Source organism: Triturus cristatus, chromosome 3_1 (genome assembly GCF_964204655.1).
Source record: "Triturus cristatus chromosome 3_1, aTriCri1.1, whole genome shotgun sequence".
NCBI classification, from domain to species: domain Eukaryota; kingdom Metazoa; phylum Chordata; class Amphibia; order Caudata; family Salamandridae; genus Triturus; species Triturus cristatus.
Genome location: NC_140583.1, coordinates 122,476,887 through 122,503,809, shown reverse-complemented (window position 1 = coordinate 122,503,809; position 26,923 = coordinate 122,476,887). Strand labels below are relative to the sequence as shown.

The 26,923-nt window shown below is 42.1% G+C and overlaps 1 protein-coding gene across 4 annotated transcripts in view; it reads right to left on the bottom strand.

The window, feature by feature from the left end:
• Window positions 1-26,923, bottom strand: part of ANO1 (anoctamin 1) — an 852,930-nt gene that overhangs the window by 55,614 nt on the left and 770,393 nt on the right. For all 4 annotated transcript variants that reach the window (XM_085643533.1, XM_085643534.1, XM_085643535.1 and 1 more), the window contains one exon: window positions 3,800-3,945. In XM_085643533.1, coding sequence (XP_085499659.1) covers window positions 3,800-3,945 — 146 coding nt within the window. The remainder of the gene's footprint in view (window positions 1-3,799; window positions 3,946-26,923) is intronic.

Sequence of the window (26,923 nt, the reverse complement as noted above, 5' to 3'; positions counted from 1 at the left end):
CTCATTAAGACTGGAGACATACTGTTTGGCAGATTCCATGGACTCTCTCCACATTATGAAGAGGTCATTAATGTACCGCCTCCAACACACAATATGATCCACCCACTCTTCCACTGTATCAGCCCAGGCCACCCGCTTCTCCCACCAGCCAACGAACAAGTTTGCATAACTGGGGGCGAAGCAGGTGCCCATTGCCGTGCCCAGTATTTGTCTGTACCTCTGCTCCTGGAAAAGAAAGATGTTATTGTTTAAAAAAAAAGAGATACATTCTTCCAGCATTTTACTGTGTTCCAAGAGTTTTAGGGGCCTTTCCCTCAGGAAGAATCTTACTGCTTCCAGACCATCTGTGTGCCTTATGCTAGTATATAAACTGGAAACATCAAGAGTGACCATCACAAAATCAGATTCCCATTTGATCCCCTCTATCTGCCCCGTGTATACGAAGACCACTGTAGTACAAAGGGGAATAGGAAGTGGTCCACATATCGCGACAAATTCTCTGTTAAGCCTCTGATTGAGGAGACTATGGGACATCCTGGTGGTCAAGTTGCATTTTTGTGGATCTTCGGTAGCTGGTAAAATGACGGGATTCTCGGGTGTTTATTCTGTAAGAAAAAATATTCCTCTGTGGATAGAATCCCCTTCTGAAACCAATTCATTATCATACTTCCAAATGATTGTATGCTCATTGTATATTGTATTTCAGTCACTTTGGTGTATTTTGCTCCATTTTCTAGCTGTCTCAATGCCTCATTGCAGACGTTCTCCCTCCTTTGCAGGACTATATCGCCCCCCTTATCCGATGGCTTTACTATGATCGTTCTGTCACTATTCAGATCCTTTTTAGCCTTTCTCTGTTTGAATGGTAAGTTCCATTTACATGGGGGTTTGTCCTTCATCCTCAGTTCCAGTATATCTCTATTGACATTGTCCGAGAAGATGTCAATTGCATCCACAGGTGTCTGTGGGTAGAAATTCGAAGTAGGTTTGAATGGGCTAAGTGCGCTCACCTCTTGTGGGTTATCCGTTTATATATATATGTTTAAAAAGTCAAAATACTAATGTATTTTAACATTATTTACTATATGTTCGATATAAAGTCCCTGCCTCTATTATTTTCTAAATGAGGTTGCTGCAATCTTAGTGTTTGTCCGTGTGTGGCACTGGGTGTACTGCAGATATGAGCTGGAGTACATTTACTACTGTTTGGGTCCTTTTTACTGTAGCTGTACTAACTTTAGAATTGTGGTTTGTGAATAGCAATGAGCTTACTCTTTGGCAGGGGGTCTTTCCCTTCCTAAACCCCTTGTTAGCCCCCTCTAAACTCCTCCCATTCAGTAGTAGTTATTACCCATATTCCAGCCACTCCCCCAGTCCATCCCACATTTGCTACTAAATGGTTAATTTTCAAAGATTTACAAAAGGTAGGAGAGCCAGAGATTTACACTCATAGGTTTGTGAATTGCAGTGTGTATTAACTATGCAGTCCTACTTTAGTACTACTTCACATACTACAAACTGCAGTTTGTGAATCAGACCCTGAGTCCACCTCACTACTGTCTGACTAGCTGTTAAATCGTGGAATACCTTCCACCACTTCACCAAAGGTCTACCTAAAGTGGAGGCTATAGATAGATCTACTGTTTTCAATACATAACATTAGAGTGGTCTTTGGGTGAACTCCTTGCTCATGATTGTTTGGCGTAGTTGTCAATTGCAGCTGTTTGCTTATGTTGGGTGCGGCTCTTTTCCCTACTCTTGTGTTTTGTTCTGCTCAGGAGCATTTGGGTTCCCCAGTGTCCTGGCTGAATGACTAGTATCTTTCCACAGCATACTTGGGGACCCCATACACTTTATTCTGTTTGTTTTTTCCAAGATTGCTAGCCATGTGCACGTCTGTGTTGAAATGTACGCAATCGCAAAGCCTTTTAAAGACAAGACCTACTGGCTTTGCCAAGACTTGTCAAATCAGCAGGCTGTAGGTTGAGCAGCAGCTTGAGATACATTTACCAAATAATACCTGGTTCTAAACCCATTTTAGCACCATTTAAGCACATCATCTATGTATGACAGTTGCAAACTATCTAAAAAGTGCACACTTTTAGTCAATTAACAGTATGTTTCAATTAACAGTATGTTAGAAAACCTCTAACTGGGATATCTATTTGGAGCAACATTGAGCCAACATCAGTGACCAGCAGATGGAGAAATGCTCCTGTCCAGTGTGGAGAGCAACAGACACCAATGATCTGTGCAGAAAACCACCAGGAGTATCTTTGTGTAACCACACAACCTGACCCTATAGAGTAAATGCACAAAGACAAGAGTACTAAGCACCTAAGCTGTGCCTCAGTCAGTCAATAGTAAATTGGGAACCTGTCTTTCCTGATGACATTCCTTCCTTCCCTACCTGTGATCAATTATCTACAGAAGTTTCTGTAAAAACACAAAATAAAGTCATACATAAAAGAAAGTAGAAAGCAGGAGGGAGCTCTTGAAAACAAACATACATGTGATACAACCTTCAGCAGCTTTTGTCAGTAGTTGCTAAGCTAGGAGCAAGATCCTGCTCTAAGATAATTATCTGGATGGGAAAATATTTAGTATTTAAGTAATTTTATAAAAATTTGTTCCATCTGAGTTGATTCTAAATACTTTACTTAAAGTTACAAAATCAGTGACAAAAGACTCACAGAAAAAAAAAAACCTGGAAATATAAAAGCAAAGTAAATTTCAGGAATAGTCAGACTTCTAAAAGTGCTTGAACTGATAGAGATTTGAGGCACATCTATCATTTGCAGAGAGTTTCATGTTCTTGGTACGGAGTCCGATAATGGTACTCTACACAGTATCGGATGGCATGTCTTGGGCACAGGCAATAAGTGTTATACTAAAGCTGCATGACTACGGTTAGCATGCCAGATTACCCTGGTAAGCACTGGCCCATTGACCAACCTATACGTGATGCCTAGCCGTGCTAGAAGCCAGGGGAGAATGTGAAGGCTGGAAGTCTGTCTTTTATCAGCATCACAGCAGTGGTGGTATGTACAATCTTTTCTTCAAGTACAGTAGCTTCGGATATGGTGTCCCCATATTCTAGGTGCATTGTGACAAACATTAAACTAACGATTGAAAGTCCCAGGCCAATGGGAGGGGGAAGGGAATCAATCCACTGAATACTTAGATGTTAAATTCAATCTTTAAAGTTTTTTAATATGTTCACTGAGCACTCCGTAGATCAGATCCACAGTTCCCATACAAAGACAGTTCAAGAATTTTTCCACCCTTTGTCAAACAAAATGTTGCCTCCCACATCTAATACAATTTGGCCCCAATTTATGCTTTCTAGGCTAGCCTGATCTTACAAACAACTGTCCTCCTAGAAAGCTTCCTAGCATTGCCCTCCCTAGAACTGCCTCTCTGCTAGTCCAATATAACCCCTCGTATGTTTTCGTATGAGCCAAGGTCTACTAATGACCATTAAATTTTGATGACTTTGCAGTAGAAAGTTTATTCTCATTCTTGTGCCTAGAATGTAGAAGACCATTCCAATCTCTCTAACGTTGGCTGCTCTTACAAGAGGCTTATATGTAGTTCACATGTGTGGCTGTAACATTTGGAGCAGAAATTAATCCTTTATCTTAAAAACATCAGATAGTGCTCTATCAACAATTGAGAACACCTCTTTTTTATGCCACACCTAAACATGTACATTGTATTACCCAACAGACCATGACATTCAACCTCCCATTATGAGCATGATGTTGACTGATTGCTAACAACTTTAAAACTCACTCACTCATTTCCATGTATTCAGGAGTCAAACCAGCAAAAGGTTCCAAGTCATAGTCCATTTCATACTGTTGTTTCTTTTTCATGTTCTCTTCCTTGTCTAGGTAGCTTTGCCTCTTTGATTTAATATACCGAATCAATTTTTTCATTTTTCTGGAGAAAAAAATAAACATTTTATTATACAATTTACTATTGTGTGGCTTTGAACTCAAACAATTTCAGATACAGCTGCACACTAGCCATCATGGACTTGTGACTAACAGGATTTAAAACATTAAGATTTTCATCAAATGAATGCAAGACACATTTAACTGAAGATGTATACATGCACACACACACACACACACACACACGTATGTATATATGCACATATAAATGTACACAATCACACACACATATATATATATATTCACTTAAAAAAACATAGGTTTCACACATGTTATAGTTAGGTGGACATTTCACTCGTAAAAAACCAATGAAATTCCCCCGTTATACTTAGTTGAGATAACTAGAACTCGCGCGCCCGCAATCCTCTGCTCATGACGTCACATATTACATCACTCATGACATGGTCAGTGGCATCACTCATGACATCATCCTTGTGATAGAGTGGCGGTCGCGCGAGTTATAGTTATCTCAACTAACTATAACGGGGGAATTTCATTGGTTTTTTACGAGTGAAATGTCCACCTAACTATAACATGTTTGAAACCTATGGTTTTTTAAGTGAATTTGCAAGGTTTTTTAAATGCTAATTCCTAACTATAACGTGTGTGAAACCTTTGGTTTTTTCAGTGAATTTGTACGGTTTTTTAAATGCTAAGTTATGTATTTATTATTATATCTTTTATATATTTATGTTACAATAAACTACGTATTAAACATTTTTTAACATTTTTTTTTAATGGCGCCCCCGCGATTTAAAAAAAAAAAAATAAAAGGTTTTTATCTGCCTTCGGGGTCCTTCAGGGACCCCCTGACAAAGGCTAGGGGGTCAGGAACTCTCTACCCTGTCCCCTTTTCACGTTCGCCACCTTCCTTTTTCACTCTCGCACTCAAAACAAACAAAATGGCGGCCGACACTTCCTGATTTCGACCGATTCGCTCGTTGACTGACATGTAACCACCAATCAGAATTACGCCTGCGCACGTTAGGGTGCGCGGCTATAGATATTTATGTACTTTAACTGCAATTTTCTCAGGAACTACTGAACAGATTGACTCCATATATGCAAAACGCACATCCCTGATCTGAGGACTACCTCTTTGCCAAATTTCAAGTAATTCTGTTCAGCCGTTCGGGCTGTACCTTCGACTAAAGGTCCTATGGGAAAATGCATGGGGAAAACGTGTTTTGGGACCCCCCTTTTTTCTCGGCCCCCGCTTGACGAATCCCCTCGAGACTTTCAGGGTAGGAGCTGAGCGGCGCGCCCCATTAGTTTTGAAAATTTCGCGAGGATTCGTCAACCGGTGCCAAAGTTATTCAAAATAGAATTTTGAGATTTCCTACGGAAACACGGTCCTAACTATAACTATCTACTGGCGACCGCCAGTAGATAATATATATATATATATCTGCTCAACTGTCCATAGCTTGATCATGGTCAGAATGATTCAAGCGCACTCTCGGAATTTTCTACAATATGCTTATTGCCAAACGATAACGCACTGAACAGACGTGTTTCGGCTACGTCGCTTTTCTCAATGTCAGTGCAACCGACATCATTGCAACATTTAAATAAACTTTCATTTAATTGGTGGTTCAACAAATTGTAAATATAGAAAAAGATTTACTCACAGCATTGATCATACTGTTTTTGTGGTGGCCATTTTGGAACATAGACTTAACATCTAAAATGTTCAAACACATTTTGCCTTGCATAATCAAGCATAACCAATGATGCATTGATTTTTTCACAATTCATCATGTTGTCACATATCTGAACTCTCTGAGTATTTAATCATACAATAAATTGTGTTGGGTAGGATCCTTAAAAACTCTTTATGTTTTTGCCACATGATAAAACATTACACATTGACAATTGAGCCTGGAATGGGCAGTGTGTTCTCACGTGTTTATATAACGTCACAATTGTGCCCATACCCCATATCTGTTATATGCAACTAACTCATGATCAGGTTTGCATCTGAAAACATCCCGTTCTTGCACCCTGAACGGGCAGTGGCTGCTCCTTTCCTCCTAACATTTTATTCAGCATCAAACTATTTTACAGGATGTTACATCACATTATTATGCCCTGAATGGCCAATGGCTACTCATATTTCTTCTTCCAGATACCTAGCCTTATCAATTTCCTTGCCAATGCTACACCTTGATTATTAGACAACATAACATGATTGATAGTTATGTGGCTCAGATTTCATCTGGATTCAGGTCTTGCTTTATTTTTGTATTTCAGACAGACTGCATTTAAAATGGCACGCAGATTTTGGTGCAAGTGAAAACACATGGCACATGAAGCATGAAATGAGGCCTAGTCAAATGCTTTTTAAAAGTGCCACTTTTGGTGCATGCAGTGAAAGACATGAAATGAGGCCTAGTCAAAATGCTTTCAGTCTGAAATGCTTTCATTTAAAACCATGCTCAATTGATAAAACAAGGGTGGTAAACATGTGTTTAGTTTAGATTTAACCTCACTATAGAATGTACATTTAATTTAGAAAATGTTTTTTGTTTGAAATTTTAAAGTAGCACATAATTGTGCTGAAATAACATGTCTTTTTGCAGTGCAGAAAACTCGTGATTTCAGTTTCCGCTTTAGCTTTGAAGATAAGATCTACACTCCCTGTTCCCGTCTCAAGAGACTTTGGCTTTATTCCATATTTAGACAATACATATTCAGTTCATAACACATCTTTTTATAATGTGTATTAATTAATCAACCATGCACCAACACCTCATGTGGGGCAAACGCATTTCGGATGAAAAGCTATCTAAAACATTAGAGCATGTTGCTATGAGTATGTATTAATTGTTTGCTCTTTGAAAATTTGCACTAGAGTATGTTAATGCTATGTTGTACATTGCAAATTTTTGCATGATGTGCACAAATAATAGAAAAGCTGCTTTAAACTAATAGCTTTTGCTAGGTAATAACTAATACAGGGTACTAGTATGGGGGAGGTAAACATAATGGTTTTTATTTAATAAATTAATACTCTTTTGTGCTTGCTTTGTTTTTGGGCCCACCATAAAATGGCTGCCTGGGAATACAATCTCATGTTAGGATAATATCCGCCATAGCTGAGTAAGACGAGAATCCTATGTATTAGCTGCTTGGTTTGTTCAACGTTGAAGGATACAGTATTCCAAAATATTGTGCACCTTATCTTTATTTCCTTGAAACTTGCTCTATAATTTTCAAAAACAATGTCCCAAAACGGGGATAATAATACGGCTATGACTGATCCAGTCGCAACAGCTTTTAATACTACCGCTTTAAATGATACCGATGTGGGTGTTATACACATCCCACCAAATTTAAGGAGATCCATCACTCTAAAACTTATAAAACAAAAACATGGCCTAACACCAAGAGGTGGTAGAGCAGTTTTTGTGATAGAGGCACATGAATCATTTCAGACAGAGGTATTCTATTCGTGGATTACATTCCCAGAATCATATCCAGTAACACATGTGTTTCCCTTCTTCAAAGAAGATGAACCACCTGAGGAATACATTCCCTTTGAGGATATTGAAATTCCACTCACATACCAGGAGCATCAGCTCTGGTTTAAAGGCGCCCTAAAACATTAGAAGCACATAACCAGGCTCAGTCCACTAGGCAGACCAGGAGCAACATGGCCGATTTTAGCCGGCTACATACCTCATCCTGCCATTGAAGCAATGTCAAATAAGGAATTACTCAATCAAATACAAGAATTAATAGAATTACACAGTTAAACCACAACTGTCTGAGGGTCCTGAAAAGAACTCTATTAAACACAATCCTACATCTTCTAAAAAGTAGTGGGAAAATAACAAACAATATTCAAAAGAGAAACGTACTCAATCCCGAGGTAGGTCTTCTCAAAAGGAGCCTTCTGACAGGAGGTATAACATCAGGTATAAGGATAATTTGAAAAATTCTGACAGGTATCAAGATACTGATACACGTTCCTCCCGTACCTTTCAGACATCGTCACAGACATTCGAAAGAAGAGGACGGTCAGATCACAAAGAAGAACGCGTGAAGTCCATAGATGATCAACATGTTCAGAAAACCAAAACCTCAATTCACTAACTAACTAAATTTGAAAAGATTTATTTGTCTTATGCATTTATTTCTCTTTATGGAAGATTTTAGCCAATTATTAATTATTGATTAGCCATGAAAAACTCACTCTTGAATTATATTTTCCTGAACTCTTTAAAGAATTCTGACTGACATTTGATGCCTCATTCCCTTCCTTTATGGACTGTCTTGTATTTAGTCTGTAATATGTTCTGTATTAATTCTATTTTTCCTATTTTCAATTCTGTAACCGGATTGATATTTGACTAATGAATAAAGGGTCAGAGAACCTTAACTGAGGTTTTGCAGTAAGAAATTACCGTGAAATTACCGCTGGATTAATTGTAAATGTGGGCAATGAGAACTGTAGTCACTGTTTATCATCTTTACCCCATTCTGGCTATGTGGACGAATCTTACATTTTATGATTTGTGTCCCATGATTATTGACGCACCCCATCTTTACACTAAACTATGTTTTGCAAAAGAACTCCAAACTTAGAAAATATTCATCGAACCACTTCCTATAAAATACCATGTCATCTGTCCCACATGTGCAATCTCAACCTATGTATACCCACAGTTCTTCCTCATTGTTGAGTCCATTTGATAACTTGGTACGTAGTTCTAAAATGTACCTTGACTCTAGGACCCTTAACTTTTTGGTTCTATCGCCACCTCTTTCATCCTTTTGTACTTGATTCAAACAATAAAATTCTCAGAAGTTCCATATTACTGTTGTGCTTGGTATCAAAATGCCGGCCCATCGAATAGGTGTGATGCCTATTGGTGATCGCCCGCATATGTTCTTACCAGCGCTCCTACTTTTTTTAAGGAGTACTGTTGGACTGGGCCCTTTTTGCTGGATCATCCTAGAACATTTTGAATTCCTCCTATATTTTTTCTGACCTGTTTTTGTTGGTTTTTTGACTACTGCTGATGAGTGCTAAAGTGCACGTGATCCTCATTGTAAACTTGGTGAGATTAGCCTACACCTGTTTGGCATATTACATTACCTGTAAGTCATTTATACAGTGGTATCCCTTATACCAAGGGCCTTAAAATGAAATGCTACTAGTGGGCTTGCAGCGCTGCTTGCACACCCACCAAAGCAGCATTTCAAACTTGTCTCAGGCCTCTGCTGCGGCAGGGTCTGTGCACGCAGTTTACTGCTGCAGTGACGTGGCATGTAAAGTGGTTGCCACATCTGACGCTCCCCTTTTACTACATACAAGTCACCTCTAAGGTAGGCCCTAGATAGTACTAAGGGCATGGTGCTGTGAAGGTAAAAGGTAGGACATGTGCCTTAACTGTGTGGCATGTCCTAGTAGTGACAAACAACCTATTTTGTTTCTCACTGCTGTGAGGCTGCCCTCTCATAGGTTTGCATTGGGGATTCCCTGATATGTGCTTCAGTGGTAATTTCTGACATGAGAGGGGTAGTGTGACCATATTTGGTATGTTTGGAATATTAGTGATATATCCTGCTTATTGGTGAAAGCGGATTTGTCATTACTATTTTAGAAATGCAACTTTTAGAAGTGGGCATTTCTGTGTGCTTATGAGTCTTTGTGCCATGCCCGAATGTGTATTCACAGTCTGGTTTTGATTGACAGGAGAGAGGGGATGTCATTCACTCTAGACAGTCACAAGGGGGCGTTGTGTTGTGTCCTGCCTTTTCTGGGTGACTCAGCGCTGGGCTGAATAGACCTTGGCTTCATTTAAAGTAGCGGGAGGAATTTCCCTCGCACCTGAATATGCCTGGTCTGCATTTGGAGTGGTGGGAGGAGTTGCAATTGTTGTTTTTTTTTTTACGGAGTTTTATATAGCGCAAACTTGATCCGAAGGTATCGGGTATCAGATCGCTTTACACAAGCCCCAGTTGCTGGATGTTGTGCGTCCCTGCCGAGACTCGAACCTGGTTTCCCAGCTCCGAAGTCGACCGCCCTAGCCGTTAGGCCAACTCCTCTCCCCTTCACGTTAATAGGGCTGTGCCTGCCTTCTACAATGCTGTCTCACCTCCCCTTCAGTGTGTCCAGGCCAGGGCTTGAGATGTGAATGGGGTGTTGTGCACTTCTAACCTGTGATTGAAGTGCCCCCCAGAAGAAAGAATTTCGAACTATAAGTACAGGGTCTGTGATCCCATGAAGGTAGACACTGCGTGGGACTTTTAACCAGATGCTGCAGGCTCTACATTCTGCACCAGAGGATTTCTGTGCTGTAAGGGAACATCCACTTTGACTTTGCCTTGTTGTGCTGACCTGCCAGAAGGGCTGCATCTTTGCCCCACGGACCCTGTGTGCCGGCCTGCTGCCTGCTTTCCTTAACCTGTGTGCCCCCAGCGCTCTCAAAGGAGCTCAGCGTGAAGTGAGCGCTGTGGACTGCTTCTGGTTGTTTTCTCTCTAGCTGGGGCTTTATTACTTTGCCTGTAAAAGGAGCAGCTGGTGGGGAGAGCTTTGGCAGGAAGGTGCCGGTGAAGCACTTTACCCCTTCCAGGAGAAGCTGCATGTATCAGCGCAGTGAGCGCTTTATTCTCCTGGGTAGATTGTGCTGAAGAGCGCATGGTTAGCGCCTTAGTCTTCAAGCCGGGGCAATCGAGGGGCACCGAGCGCGAGTGTGGGAGTGCATCGCACTTTCCCCAACTCAGGAAAGTCATGTCCTTCACCCCTTTGGAGGCTGTTTTGCGCTCCCCTGGGTGCCATTAATTGTGGGTGCTGCCTGCTACATCACCGGGAGCCCGAGTTCTATGCTGAGCCCCACCCAAGAGAGAGGAAGGCATCAAGGGCGGCCGCTCGTCGTGAATCAAGCACTGCAGGAATGCCAGTTGTTGCCTAGCAACATGCTGAAGCCAGTGGCATGCAAGGGAGAAAGTTGCAGCTCCGCACCTAGTACAGAGAGCAGCAAGGACACTCTCTCACCACAAGAACCTTTTAGCCGTAGTGCATGGAGAAACACCCTTGTGCCTGTCGCTCTGTGTAGACAGAGAGGCGCCAACATTGGAAGTCAGTCGGTCCTGACTGAGTAGTGTGTGAGTTCCTTCCCCCATCCCTCTTTGTGAGCCACGCGCCACCTGAGCACGGGCATCTGGATGTTTTATCTCCTTTTGGGGTGTAGCAAGCAATGGTGGTATGGGGGCACGGCTGCACCGTTATCCTGAGCAGAGTGGCCGAGCCTTGACTACACCGCAATAAGATTCGTCAGCTGTGCCACGTGTCTGTGGGTAGCTCCCTGGCATTTTTGGTTGGAATTGCGGGGCAAGCCCAGTAAGGGCCCCCCATTCGGAGTTGCCACATGTGAGGTGTCTTACTGACCAAGGGGACTGGTTAGGAGCATGAGTACCCCATTGACTGATCTATGCCTTGATGTAATCACGGATGTCGTTCCAAGGCTTGCATTTTTCAGGATTTGCACAGGGTGGCATTGCATTGAGGATCCCGGTTTTGTTGACAGTTCAATGTGTTGCCACTCATGCCCTGATACTGTATTATATATGTCTTTTTGCCTTGCAGGGCCCCAGTAAAGGTTATTGCCTCAAGAAGGTGCAATTATTGTGTCATTGATGGTGTTTCTTCTAGAATGTGTGCAATCTACAAGCATTTACATGATTGTACTAACTGTTTCGTTATGACCACTGCCTGTTGGCAAAGTGAAGTATGGCCTATGTGATGTCCTGACAAGTGCCTAGTGGCACAGTATTTTATGTGATTATGGTCTAAAGTGTTCTATGTACAATACCAAGGATATTTTTATATAACCTTGTATGGAGTCTCTTTCATGCTGTGCCTAATGTGTCACTGGTGTGTGTGTTGCACAAATGCTTTACACATTGCCTCTAGCATAAGCCTGATTGCTCTGCTAAGCTACCAAGGGGGTGAGCAGGGGTTATCTTCTGTGTGTAAGTCCCTTAACCTGACTAGAGTGGTGGGTTCTGCCTGGCTTAGCTGCATACCCCAGCTAACCGGAACCCCTATTTCTAACAAGTACCAATTGATCAGGAAAACCAGAGTAGAGTTTGTTTTTGGAGTGGAAAGTGCTTTGTAGTCAAGGGTTCAAGGTGCAATCTACTGTGTCAGAGTGCTTTGTAATAAAGGGTCCAAGCTGCAATCTACTGTGTCAGAGTGCTTTGTAATAAAGGGTCCAAGCTGCAATCTACTGTGTCAGAGTGCTTTGTAAAGGGTACAAGCTGCAATCTACTGTGTCAGAGTGCTTTGTTAAGGGTACAAGCTGCAATCTACTGTGTCAGAGTGCTTTGTAATAAAGGGGCCGAGCTGTAATTTACTGCGTCAGAGTGCTTTGTAATAAAGGGTCCAAGCTGCAATCTACTGTGTCAGAGTGCTTTGTAATAAAGGGTCCAAACTGCAATCCACTGTGTCCGATTGCTTTATAGTAAAGGATCCACGGCGGAATCTACTGTGTAAGAGTGCTTTGTAATAAAGTGTCCAAGCTGCAATCTACTGTGTCAGTGTTTTGTAATAAAGGGTCCAAGCTGCAATCTACTGTGTCAGAGTGCTTTGTAAAGGGTACAAGCTGAAATCTACTGTGTCAGAGTGCTTTGTAATAAAGGGTCCAAGCGGCAATCTACTGTGTCACACTGCTTTATAGTAAAGGGTCTAAGCAGCAATCTACTGTATCAGAGTGCTTTGTAATAAAGGGTCCAAGCTGCAATCTACTGTGTCAGAGTGCTTTGTAATAAAGGGTCCAAGCTGCAATCGACTGTGTCAGAGTGCTATGTAATAAAGGGGCTGAGCTGCAATCTACTGTGTCAGAGTGCTTTGTAAAAAAGGGTCCAAGCTACAATATACTGTGTCAGAGTGCTTTGTAGTAAAGGGGCTGAGCTGCAATCTACTGTGTCAGAGTGCTTTGTAAAAAAGGGTCCAAGCTGCAAACTACTGAGTCAGAGTGCTTTGTAATAAAGGGTACAAGCTGCAATCTACGATGCCAGAGTGTTTTGTAATAAAGGGTCCAAGCTGCAATCTACTGTGTCAGAGTGCTTTGTCATAAAGAGTACACGCTGCAATCTACTGTGCCACAGTGCTTTGTAATAAACGATACAAACTGCAATCTACTGTGTCAGAGTGCTTTGTAATAAAGGGTCCAAGCTGCAATCTACTGTGTCAGAGTGCTTTGTAAAGGGTACAAGCTGCAATCTACTGTGTCAGAGTGCTGTGTAATAAAGGGTCCAAGCTGCAATCTACTGTGTCAGAGTGCTTTGTAATAAATGGTCCAAGCTGCAATCTAATGTGTCAGAGTGCTTTGTAATAAACGATACAAACTGCAATCTACTGTGTCAGAGTGCTTTGTAATAAAGGGTCCAAGCTGCAATCTACTGTGTCAGAGTGCTTTGTAAAGGGTACAAGCTGCAATCTACGATGTCAGAGTGCTTTGTAATAAAGGGTCCAAGCTGCAATCTACTGTGCCAGAGTGCTTTGTAATAAAGGGTCCAAGCTGCAATCTACTGTGTCAGAGTGCTTTGTAATAAAGGGTACAAGCTGCAATCTACTCTGTCAGAGTGCTTTGTAATAAAGGGTCCAAGGTGCAATTTACTGTGCCACAGTGCTTTGTAATAAAGGGTCCAAGCTGCAATCTACTGTGTCAGAGTGCTTTGTAATAAAGGGTCCAAGCTGCAATCTACTGTGCCACAGTGCTTTGTAATAAACGGTACAAACGGCAATCTACTGTGTCAGAGTGCTTTGAAATAAAGGGTCCAAGCGGCAATCTACTGTGTCACACTGCTTTATAGTAAAGGGTCTAAGCAGCAATCTACTGTGTCAGAGTGCTTTGTAATAAAGGGGCCGAGCTGCAATTTACTGCGTCAGAGTGCTTTGTAATAAAGGGTCCAAGCTGCAATCTACTGTGTCAGAGTGCTTTGTAATAAAGGGTCCAAACTGCAATCCACTGTGTCCGATTGCTTTATAGTAAAGGATCCACGGCGGAATCTACTGTGTAAGAGTGCTTTATAATAAAGTGTCCAAGCTGCAATCTACTGTGTCAGAGTGTTTTGTAATAAAGGGTCCAAGCTGCAATCTACTGTGTCAGAGTGCTTTGTAAAGGGTACAAGCTGCAATCTACTGTGTCAGAGTGCTTTGTAATAAAGGGTCCAAGCGGCAATCTACTGTGTCACACTGCTTTATAGTAAAGGGTCTAAGCAGCAATCTACTGTATCAGAGTGCTTTGTAATAAAGGGTCCAAGCTGCAATCTACTGTGTCAGAGTGCTTTGTAATAAAGGGTCCAAGCTGCAATATACTGTGTCAGAGTGCTTTGTAGTAAAGCGGCTGAGCTGCAATCTACTGTGTCAGAGTGCTTTGTAAAAAAGGGTCCAAGCTGCAAACTACTGAGTCAGAGTGCTTTGTAATAAAGGGTACAAGCTGCAATCTACGATGCCAGAGTGTTTTGTAATAAAGGGTCCAAGCTGCAATCTACTGTGTCTGAGTGCTTTGTCATAAAGAGTACAAGCTGCAATCTACTGTGCCACAGTGCTTTGTAATAAACGATACAAACTGCAATCTACTGTGTCAGAGTGCTTTGTAATAAAGGGTCCAAGCTGCAATCTACTGTGTCAGAGTGCTTTGTAAAGGGTACAAGCTGCAATCTACTGTGTCAGAGTGCTGTGTAATAAAGGGTCCAAGCTGCAATCTACTGTGTCAGAGTGCTTTGTAATAAAGGGTCCAAGCTGCAATCTACTGTGTCAGAGTGCTTTGTAATAAACGATACAAACTGCAATCTACTGTGTCAGAGTGCTTTGTAATAAAGGGTCCAAGCTGCAATCTACTGTGTCAGAGTGCTTTGTAAAGGGTACAAGCTGCAATCTACGATGTCAGAGTGCTTTGTAATAAAGGGTCCAAGCTGCAATCTACTGTGCCAGAGTGCTTTGTAATAAAGGGTCCAAGCTGCAATCTACTGTGTCAGAGTGCTTTGTAATAAAGGGTACAAGCTGCAATCTACTCTGTCAGAGTGCTTTGTAATAAAGGGTCCAAGGTGCAATTTACTGTGCCACAGTGCTTTGTAATAAAGGGTCCAAGCTGCAATCTACTGTGTCAGAGTGCTTTGTAATAAAGGGTCCAAGCTGCAATCTACTGTGCCACAGTGCTTTGTAATAAACGGTACAAACTGCAATCTACTGTGTCAGAGTGCTTTGTAATAAAGGGTCCAAGCGGCAATCTACTGTGTCACACTGCTTTATAGTAAAGGGTCTAAGCAGCAATCTACTGTGTCAGAGTGCTTTGTAATAAAGGGTCCAAGCTGCAATCGACTGTGTCAGAGTGCTATGTAATAAAGGGTCCAAGCTGCAATCTACTGTGTCAGAATGTTTTGTAATAAAGGGTCCAAGCTGCAATCTACTGAGTCAGAGTGCTTTGTAATAAAGGGTCCAAGCTGCAATCTACAATATCAGAGTGCTTTGTAATAAAGGGTACAAACTGCAATCTACTGTGCCAGAGTGCTTTGTAATAAAGGGTCCACGCTGCAATCTACTGTGTCAGAGTGCTTTGTAAAGGGTACAAGCTGCAATCTACTGTGTCAGAGTGCTTTGTAATAAAGGGGCCGAGCTGCTATCTACTGCGTCAGAGTGCTTTGTAATAAAGGGTCCAAACTGCAATCCACTGTGTCAGATTGCTTTATAGTAAAGGGTCCACGGCGGAATCTACTGTGTAAGAGTGCTTTGTAATAAAGTGTCGAAGCTGCAATCTACTGTGTCAGATTGTTTTGTAATAAAGGGTCTAAGCTGCAATCTACTGTGTCAGAGTGCTTTGTAAATGGTACAAGCTGCAATCTACTGTGTCAGAGTGCTTTGTAATAAAGGGTACAAACTGCAATCTACTGTGTCAGAGTGCTTTGTAATAAAGGGTCCAAGCTGCAATCTACTGTGTCAGAGTGCTTTGTAAAGGGTACAAGCTGCAATCTACTGTGTCAGAGTGCTGTGTAATAAAGGGTCCAAGCTGCAATCTACTGTGTCAGAGTGCTTTGTAATAAAGGGTCCAAGCTGCAATCTACTGTGTCAGAGTGCTTTGTAATAAACGATACAAACTGCAATCTGTGTCAGAGTGCTTTGTAATAAAGGGTCCAAGCTGCAATCTACTGTGTCAGAGTGCTTTGTAAAGGGTACAAGCTGCAATCTACTGTGTCAGAGTGCTGTGTAATAAAGGGTCCAAGCTGCAATCTACTGTGTCAGAGTGCTTTGTAATAAAGGGTCCAAGCAGCAATCTACTGTGTCAGAGTGCTTTGTATTAAACGATACAAACTGCAATCTACTGTGTCAGAGTGCTTTGTAATAAAGGGTCCAAGCTGCAATCTACTGTGTCAGAGTGCTTTGTAAAGGGTACAAGCTGCAATCTACGATGTCAGAGTGCTTTGTAATAAAGGGTCCAAGCTGCAATCTACTGTGCCAGAGTGCTTTGTAATAAAGGGTCCAAGCTGCAATCTACTGTGTCAGAGTGCTTTGTAATAAAGGGTACAAGCTGCAATCTACTCTGTCAGAGTGCTTTGTAATAAAGGGTCCATGGTGCAATTTACTGTGCCACAGTGCTTTGTAATAAAGGGTCCAAGCTGCAATCTACTGTGTCAGAGTGCTTTGTAATAAAGGGTCCAAGCTGCAATCTACTGTGCCACAGTGCTTTGTAATAAACGGTACAAACTGCAATCTACTGTGTCAGAGTGCTTTGTAATAAAGGGTCCAAGCGGCAATCTACTGTGTCACACTGCTTTATAGTAAAGGGTCTAAGCAGCAATCTACTGTGTCAGAGTGCTTTGTAATAAAGGGTCCAAGCTGCAATCGACTGTGTCAGAGTGCTATGTAATAAAGGGTCCAAGCTGCAATCTACTGTGTCAGAATGTTTTGTAATAAAGGGTCCAAGCTGCAATCTACTGAGTCAGAGTGCTTTGTAATAAAGGGTCCAAGCTGCAATCTACGATATCAGAGTGCTTTGTAATAAAGGGTACAAGCTGCAATCTACTGTGCCAGAGTGCTTTGTAATAAAGGGTCCACGCTGCAATCTACTGTGTCAGAGTGCTTTGTAATAAAGGGTCCAAGCTGCAATCTACTGTGTCAGAGTGCTTTGTAATAAAGGGTACAAGCTGCAATCTACATTGTCAGAGTGCTTTGTAATAAAGGGTCCAAGGTGCAATTTACTGTGCCACAGTGCTTTGTAATAAAGGGTCCAAGCTGCAATCTACTGTGCTACAGTGCTTTGTAATAAACGGTACAAACTGCAATCTACTGTGTCAGAGTGCTTTGTAATAAAGGGTACAAGCGACAATCTACTGTGTCAGAGTGCTTTGTAATAAAGGGTCCAAGGTGCAATTTACTGTGCCACAGTGCTTTGTAATAAAGGGTCCAAGCTGCAATCTACTGTGTCAGAGTGCTTTGTAATAAAGGGTCCAAGCTGCAATCTACTGTGCCACAGTGCTTTGTAATAAACGGTACAAACTGCAATCTACTGTGTCAGAGTGCTTTGTAATAAAGGGTCCAAGCGGCAATCTACTGTGTCACACTGCTTTATAGTAAAGGGTCTAAGCAGCAATCTACTGTGTCAGAGTGCTTTGTAATAAAGGGTCCAAGCTGCAATCGACTGTGTCAGAGTGCTATGTAATAAAGGGTCCAAGCTGCAATCTACTGTGTCAGAATGTTTTGTAATAAAGGGTCCAAGCTGCAATCTACTGAGTCAGAGTGCTTTGTAATAAAGGGTCCAAGCTGCAATCTACGATATCAGAGTGCTTTGTAATAAAGGGTACAAGCTGCAATCTACTGTGCCAGAGTGCTTTGTAATAAAGGGTCCACGCTGCAATCTACTGTGTCAGAGTGCTTTGTAATAAAGGGTCCAAGCTGCAATCTACTGTGTCAGAGTGCTTTGTAATAAAGGGTACAAGCTGCAATCTACTCTGTCAGAGTGCTTTGTAATAAAGGGTCCAAGGTGCAATTTACTGTGCCACAGTGCTTTGTAATAAAGGGTCCAAGCGGCAATCTACTGCGTCAGAGTGCTTTGTAATAAAGGGTCCAAGCTGCAATCTACTGTGTCAGAGTGCTTTGTAATAAAGGGTACAAGCGACAATCTACTGTGTCAGAGTGCTTTGTAATAAAGGGTCCAAGGTGCAATTTACTGTGCCACAGTGCTTTGTAATAAAGGGTCCAAGCTGCAATCTACTGTGTCAGAGTGCTTTGTAATAAAGGGTCCAAGCTGCAATCTACTGTGCCACAGTGCTTTGTAATAAACGGTACAAACTGCAATCTACTGTGTCAGAGTGCTTTGTAATAAAGGGTCCAAGCGGCAATCTACTGTGTCACACTGCTTTATAGTAAAGGGTCTAAGCAGCAATCTACTGTGTCAGAGTGCTTTGTAATAAAGGGTCCAAGCTGCAATCGACTGTGTCAGAGTGCTTTTTAATAAAGGGTCCAAGGTGCAATTTACTGTGCCACAGTGCTTTGTAATAAAGGGTCCAAGCTGCAATCTACTGTGTCAGAGTGCTTTGTAATAAAGGGTCCAAGCTGCAATCTACTGTGCCACAGTGCTTTGTAATAAACGGTACAAACTGCAATCTACTGTGTCAGAGTGCTTTGAAATAAAGGGTCCAAGCGGCAATCTACTGTGTCACACTGCTTTATAGTAAAGGGTCTAAGCAGCAATCTACTGTGTCAGAGTGCTTTGTAATAAAGGGGCCGAGCTGCAATTTACTGCGTCAGAGTGCTTTGTAATAAAGGGTCCAAGCTGCAATCTACTGTGTCAGAGTGCTTTGTAATAAAGGGTCCAAACTGCAATCCACTGTGTCCGATTGCTTTATAGTAAAGGATCCACGGCGGAATCTACTGTGTAAGAGTGCTTTGTAATAAAGTGTCCAAGCTGCAATCTACTGTGTCAGAGTGTTTTGTAATAAAGGGTCCAAGCTGCAATCTACTGTGTCAGAGTGCTTTGTAAAGGGTACAAGCTGCAATCTACTGTGTCAGAGTGCTTTGTAATAAAGGGTCCAAGCGGCAATCTACTGTGTCACACTGCTTTATAGTAAAGGGTCTAAGAAGCAATCTACTGTATCAGAGTGCTTTGTAATAAAGGGTCCAAGCTGCAATCTACTGTGTCAGAGTGCTTTGTAATAAAGGGTCCAAGCTGCAATCGACTGTGTCAGAGTGCTATGTAATAAAGGGGCTGAGCTGCAATCTACTGTGTCAGAGTGCTTTGTAAAAAAGGGTCCAAGCTACAATATACTGTGTCAGAGTGCTTTGTAGTAAAGGGGCTGAGCTGCAATCTACTGTGTCAGAGTGCTTTGTAAAAAAGGGTCCAAGCTGCAAACTACTGAGTCAGAGTGCTTTGTAATAAAGGGTACAAGCTGCAATCTACGATGCCAGAGTGTTTTGTAATAAAGGGTCCAAGCTGCAATCTACTGTGTCTGAGTGCTTTGTCATAAAGAGTACAAGCTGCAATCTACTGTGCCACAGTGCTTTGTAATAAACGATACAAACTGCAATCTACTGTGTCAGAGTGCTTTGTAATAAAGTGTCCAAGCTGCAATCTACTGTGTCAGAGTGCTTTGTAAAGGGTACAAGCTGCAATCTACTGTGTCAGAGTGCTGTGTAATAAAGGGTCCAAGCTGCAATCTACTGTGTCAGAGTGCTTTGTAATAAAGGGTCCAAGCTGCAATCTACTGTGTCAGAGTGCTTTGTAAAGGGTACAAGCTGCAATCTACGATGTCAGAGTGCTTTGTAATAAAGGGTCCAAGGTGCAATTTACTGTGCCACAGTGCTTTGTAATAAAGGGTCCATGCTGCAATCTACTGTGTCAGAGTGCTTTGTAATAAAGGGTCCAAGCTGCAATCTACTGTGCCACAGTGCTTTGTAATAAACGGTACAAACTGCAATCTACTGTGTCAGAGTGCTTTGTAATAAAGGGTCCAAGCGGCAATCTACTGTGTCACACTGCTTTATAGTAAAGGGTCTAAGCAGCAATCTACTGTGTCAGAGTGCTTTGTAATAAAGGGTCCAAGCTGCAATCGACTGTGTCAGAGTGCTATGTAATAAAGGGTCCAAGCTGCAATCTACTGTGTCAGAATGTTTTGTAATAAAGGGTCCAAGCTGCAATCTACTGAGTCAGAGTGCTTTGTAATAAAGGGTCCAAGCTGCAATCTACGATATCAGAGTGCTTTGTAATAAAGGGTACAAGCTGCAATCTACTGTGCCAGAGTGCTTTGTAATAAAGGGTCCACGCTGCAATCTACTGTGTCAGAGTGCTTTGTAAAGGGTACAAGCTGCAATCTACTGTGTCAGAGTGCTTTGTAATAAAGGGGCCGAGCTGCTATCTACTGCGTCAGAGTGCTTTGTAATAAAGGGTCCAAACTGCAATCCACTGTGTCAGATTGCTTTATAGTAAAGGGTCCACGGCGGAATCTACTGTGTAAGAGTGCTTTGTAATAAAGTGTCGAGGCTGCAATCTACTGTGTCAGATTGTTTTGTAATAAAGGGTCTAAGCTGCAATCTACTGTGTCAGAGTGCTTTGTAAATGGTACAAGCTGCAATCTACTGTGTCAGAGTGCTTTGTAATAAAGGGTACAAACTGCAATCTACTGTGTCAGAGTGCTTTGTAATAAAGGGTCCAAGCTGCAATCTACTGTGTCAGAGTGCTTTGTAAAGGGTACAAGCTGCAATCTACTGTGTCAGAGTGCTGTGTAATAAAGGGTCCAAGCTGCAATCTACTGTGTCAGAGTGCTTTGTAATAAAGGGTCCAAGCTGCAATCTACTGTGTCAGAGTGCTTTGTAATAAACGATACAAACTGCAATCTACTGTGTCAGAGTGCTTTGTAATAAAGGGTCCAAGCTGCAATCTACTGTGTCAGAGTGCTTTGTAAAGGGTACAAGCTGCAATCTACTGTGTCAGAGTGCTGTGTAATAAAGGGTCCAAGCTGCAATCTACTGTGTCAGAGTGCTTTGTAATAAAGGGTCCAAGTTGCAATCTACTGTGTCAGAGTGCTTTGTAATAAACGATACAAACTGCAATCTACTGTGTCAGAGTGCTTTGTAATAAAGGGTCCAAGCTGCAATCTACTGTGTCAGAGTGCTTTGTAAAGGGTACAAGCTGCAATCTACGATGTCAGAGTGCTTTGTAATAAAGGGTCCAAGCTGCAATCTACTGTGCCAGGGTGCTTTGTAATAAAGGGTCCAAGCTGCAATCTACTGTGTCAGAGTGCTTTGTAATAAAGGGTACAAGCTGCAATCTACTCTGTCAGAGTGCTTTGTAATAAAGGGTCCAAGGTGCAATTTACTGTGCCACAGTGCTTTGTAATAAAGGGTCCAAGCTGCAATCTACTGTGTCAGAGTGCTTTGTAATAAAGGGTCCAAGCTGCAATCTACTGTGCCACAGTGCTTTGTAATAAACGGTACAAACTGCAATCTACTGTGTCAGAGTGCTTTGTAATAAAGGGTCCAAGCGGCAATCTACTGTGTCACACTGCTTTATAGTAAAGGGTCTAAGCAGCAATCTACTGTGTCAGAGTGCTTTGTAATAAAGGGTCCAAGCTGCAATCGACTGTGTCAGAGTGCTATGTAATAAAGGGTCCAAGCTGCAATCTACTGTGTCAGAATGTTTTGTAATAAAGGGTCCAAGCTGCAATCTACTGAGTCAGAGTGCTTTGTAATAAAGGGTCCAAGCTGCAATCTACGATATCAGAGTGCTTTGTAATAAAGGGTACAAGCTGCAATCTACTGTGCCAGAGTGCTTTGTAATAAAGGGTCCACGCTGCAATCTACTGTGTCAGAGTGCTTTGTAATAAAGGGTCCAAGCTGCAATCTACTGTGTCAGAGTGCTTTGTAATAAAGGGTACAAGCTGCAATCTACTCTGTCAGAGTGCTTTGTAATAAAGGGTCCAAGGTGCAATTTACTGTGCCACAGTGCTTTGTAATAAAGGGTCCAAGCTGCAATCTACTGTGCTACAGTGCTTTGTAATAAACGGTACAAACTGCAATCTACTGTGTCAGAGTGCTTTGTAATAAAGGGTCCAAGCGGCAATCTACTGCGTCAGAGTGCTTTGTAATAAAGGGTCCAAGCTGCAATCTACTGTGTCAGAGTGCTTTGTAATAAAGGGTACAAGCGGCAATCTACTGTGTCAGAGTGCTTTGTAATAAAGGGTCCAAGGTGCAATTTACTGTGCCACAGTGCTTTGTAATAAAGGGTCCAAGCTGCAATCTACTGTGTCAGAGTGCTTTGTAATAAAGGGTCCAAGCTGCAATCTACTGTGCCACAGTGCTTTGTAATAAACGGTACAAACTGCAATCTACTGTGTCAGAGTGCTTTGTAATAAAGGGTCCAAGCGGCAATCTACTGTGTCACACTGCTTTATAGTAAAGGGTCTAAGCAGCAATCTACTGTGTCAGAGTGCTTTGTAATAAAGGGTCCAAGCTGCAATCGACTGTGTCAGAGTGCTTTGTAATAAAGGGTCCAAGGTGCAATTTACTGTGCCACAGTGCTTTGTAATAAAGGGTCCAAGCTGCAATCTACTGTGTCAGAGTGCTTTGTAATAAAGGGTCCAAGCTGCAATCTACTGTGCCACAGTGCTTTGTAATAAACGGTACAAACTGCAATCTACTGTGTCAGAGTGCTTTGAAATAAAGGGTCCAAGCGGCAATCTACTGTGTCACACTGCTTTATAGTAAAGGGTCTAAGCAGCAATCTACTGTGTCAGAGTGCTTTGTAATAAAGGGGCCGAGCTGCAATTTACTGCGTCAGAGTGCTTTGTAATAAAGGGTCCAAGCTGCAATCTACTGTGTCAGAGTGCTTTGTAATAAAGGGTCCAAACTGCAATCCACTGTGTCCGATTGCTTTATAGTAAAGGATCCACAGCGGAATCTACTGTGTAAGAGTGCTTTGTAATAAAGTGTCCAAGCTGCAATCTACTGTGTCAGAGTGTTTTGTAATAAAGGGTCCAAGCTGCAATCTACTGTGTCAGAGTGCTTTGTAAAGGGTACAAGCTGCAATCTACTGTGTCAGAGTGCTTTGTAATAAAGGGTCCAAGCGGCAATCTACTGTGTCACACTGCTTTATAGTAAAGGGTCTAAGCAGCAATCTACTGTATCAGAGTGCTTTGTAATAAAGGGTCCAAGCTGCAATCTACTGTGTCAGAGTGCTTTGTAATAAAGGGTCCAAGCTGCAATCGACTGTGTCAGAGTGCTATGTAATAAAGGGGCTGAGCTGCAATCTACTGTGTCAGAGTGCTTTGTAAAAAAGGGTCCAAGCTACAATATACTGTGTCAGAGTGCTTTGTAGTAAAGGGGCTGAGCTGCAATCTACTGTGTCAGAGTGCTTTGTAAAAAAGGGTCCAAGCTGCAAACTACTGAGTCAGAGTGCTTTGTAATAAAGGGTACAAGCTGCAATCTACGATGCCAGAGTGTTTTGTAATAAAGGGTCCAAGCTGCAATCTACTATGTCTGAGTGCTTTGTCATAAAGAGTACAAGCTGCAATCTACTGTGCCACAGTGCTTTGTAATAAACGATACAAACTGCAATCTACTGTGTCAGAGTGCTTTGTAATAAAGGGTCCAAGCTGCAATCTACTGTGTCAGAGTGCTTTGTAAAGGGTACAAGCTGCAATCTACTGTGTCAGAGTGCTGTGTAATAAAGGGTCCAAGCTGCAATCTACTGTGTCAGAGTGCTTTGTAATAAAGGGTCCAAGCTGCAATCTACTGTGTCAGAGTGCTTTGTAATAAACGATACAAACTGCAATCTACTGTGTCAGAGTGCTTTGTAATAAAGGGTCCAAGCTGCAATCTACTGTGTCAGAGTGCTTTGTAAAGGGTACAAGCTGCAATCTACGATGTCAGAGTGCTTTGTAATAAAGGGTCCAAGCTGCAATCTACTGTGCCAGAGTGCTTTGTAATAAAGGGTCCAAGCTGCAATCTACTGTGTCAGAGTGCTTTGTAATAAAGGGTACAAGCTGCAATCTACTCTGTCAGAGTGCTTTGTAATAAAGGGTCCAAGGTGCAATTTACTGTGCCACAGTGCTTTGTAATAAAGGGTCCAAGCTGCAATCTACTGTGTCAGAGTGCTTTGTAATAAAGGGTCCAAGCTGCAATCTACTGTGCCACAGTGCTTTGTAATAAACGGTACAAACTGCAATCTACTGTGTCAGAGTGCTTTGTAATAAAGGGTCCAAGCGGCAATCTACTGTGTCACACTGCTTTATAGTAAAGGGTCTAAGCAGCAATCTACTGTGTCAGAGTGCTTTGTAATAAAGGGTCCAAGCTGCAATCGACTGTGTCAGAGTGCTTTTTAATAAAGGGTCCAAGGTGCAATTTACTGTGCCACAGTGCTTTGTAATAAAGGGTCCAAGCTGCAATCTACTGTGTCAGAGTGCTTTGTAATAAAGGGTCCAAGCTGCAATCTACTGTGCCACAGTGCTTTGTAATAAACGGTACAAACTGCAATCTACTGTGTCAGAGTGCTTTGAAATAAAGGGTCCAAGCGGCAATCTACTGTGTCACACTGCTTTATAGTAAAGGGTCTAAGCAGCAATCTACTGTGTCAGAGTGCTTTGTAATAAAGGGGCCGAGCTGCAATTTACTGCGTCAGTGTGCTTTGTAATAAAGGGTCCAAGCTGCAATCTACTGTGTCAGAGTGCTTTGTAATAAAGGGTCCAAACTGCAATCCACTGTGTCCGATTGCTTTATAGTAAAGGATCCACGGCGGAATCTACTGTGTAAGAGTGCTTTGTAATAAAGTGTCCAAGCTGCAATCTACTGTGTCAGAGTGTTTTGTAATAAAGGGTCCAAGCTGCAATCTACTGTGTCAGAGTGCTTTGTAAAGGGTACAAGCTGCAATCTACTGTGTCAGAGTGCTTTGTAATAAAGGGTCCAAGCGGCAATCTACTGTGTCACACTGCTTTATCGTAAAGGGTCTAAGCAGCAATCTACTGTATCAGAGTGCTTTCTAATAAAGGGTCCAAGCTGCAATCTACTGTGTCAGAGTGCTTTGTAATAAAGGGTCCAAGCTGCAATCGACTGTGTCAGAGTGCTATGTAATAAAGGGGCTGAGCTGCAATCTACTGTGTCAGAGTGCTTTGTAAAAAAGGGTCCAAGCTACAATATACTGTGTCAGAGTGCTTTGTAGTAAAGGGGCTGAGCTGCAATCTACTGTGTCAGAGTGCTTTGTAAAAAAGGGTCCAAGCTGCAAACTACTGAGTCAGAGTGCTTTGTAATAAAGGGTCCAAGCTGCAATCTACGATGCCAGAGTGTTTTGTAATAAAGGGTCCAAGCTGCAATCTACTGTGTCTGAGTGCTTTGTCATAAAGAGTACAAGCTGCAATCTACTGTGCCACAGTGCTTTGTAATAAACGATACAAACTGCAATCTACTGTGTCAGAGTGCTTTGTAATAAAGTGTCCAAGCTGCAATCTACTGTGTCAGAGTGCTTTGTAAAGGGTACAAGCTGCAATCTACTGTGTCAGAGTGCTGTGTAATAAAGGGTCCAAGCTGCAATCTACTGTGTCAGAGTGCTTTGTAATAAAGGGTCCAAGCTGCAATCTACTGTGTCAGAGTGCTTTGTAATAAACGATACAAACTGCAATCTACTGTGTCAGAGTGCTTTGTAATAAAGGGTCTAAGCTGCAATCTACTGTGTCAGAGTGCTTTGTAAAGGGTACAAGCTGCAATCTACGATGTCAGAGTGCTTTGTAATAAAGGGTCCAAGCTGCAATCTACTGTGCCAGAGTGCTTTGTAATAAAGGATCCAAGCTGCAATCTACTGTGTCAGAGTGCTTTGTAATAAAGGGTACAAGCTGCAATCTACTCTGTCAGAGTGCTTTGTAATAAAGGGTCCAAGGTGCAATTTACTGTGCCACAGTGCTTTGTAATAAAGGGTCCAAGCTGCAATCTACTGTGTCAGAGTGCTTTGTAATAAAGGGTCCAAGCTGCAATCTACTGTGCCACAGTGCTTTGTAATAAACGGTACAAACTGCAATCTACTGTGTCAGAGTGCTTTGTAATAAAGGGTCCAAGCGGCAATCTACTGTGTCACACTGCTTTATAGTAAAGGGTCTAAGCAGCAATCTACTGTGTCAGAGTGCTTTGTAATAAAGGGTCCAAGCTGCAATCGACTGTGTCAGAGTGCTATGTAATAAAGGGTCCAAGCTGCAATCTACTGTGTCAGAATGTTTTGCAATAAAGGGTCCAAGCTGCAATCTACTGAGTCAGAGTGCTTTGTAATAAAGGGTCCAAGCTGCAATCTACGATATCAGAGTGCTTTGTAATAAAGGGTACAAGCTGCAATCTACTGTGCCAGAGTGCTTTGTAATAAAGGGTCCAAACTGCAATCCACTGTGTCCGATTGCTTTATAGTAAAGGATCCACGGCGGAATCTACTGTGTAAGAGTGCTTTGTAATAAAGTGTCCAAGCTGCAATCTACTGTGTCAGAGTGTTTTGTAATAAAGGGTCCAAGCTGCAATCTACTGTGTCAGAGTGCTTTGTAAAGGGTACAAGCTGCAATCTACTGTATCAGAGTGCTTTGTAATAAAGGGTCCAAGCGGCAATCTACTGTGTCACACTGCTTTATAGTAAAGGGTCTAAGCAGCAATCTACTGTATCAGAGTGCTTTGTAATAAAGGGTCCAAGCTGCAATCTACTGTGTCAGAGTGCTTTGTAATAAAGGGTCCAAGCTGCAATCGACTGTGTCAGAGTGCTATGTAATAAAGGGGCTGAGCTGCAATCTACTGTGTCAGAGTGCTTTGTAAAAAAGGGTCCAAGCTACAATATACTGTGTCAGAGTGCTTTGTAGTAAAGGGGCTGAGCTGCAATCTACTGTGTCAGAGTGCTTTGTAAAAAAGGGTCCAAGCTGCAAACTACTGAGTCAGAGTGCTTTTTAATAAAGGGTACAAGCTGCAATCTACGATGCCAGAGTGTTTTGTAATAAAGGGT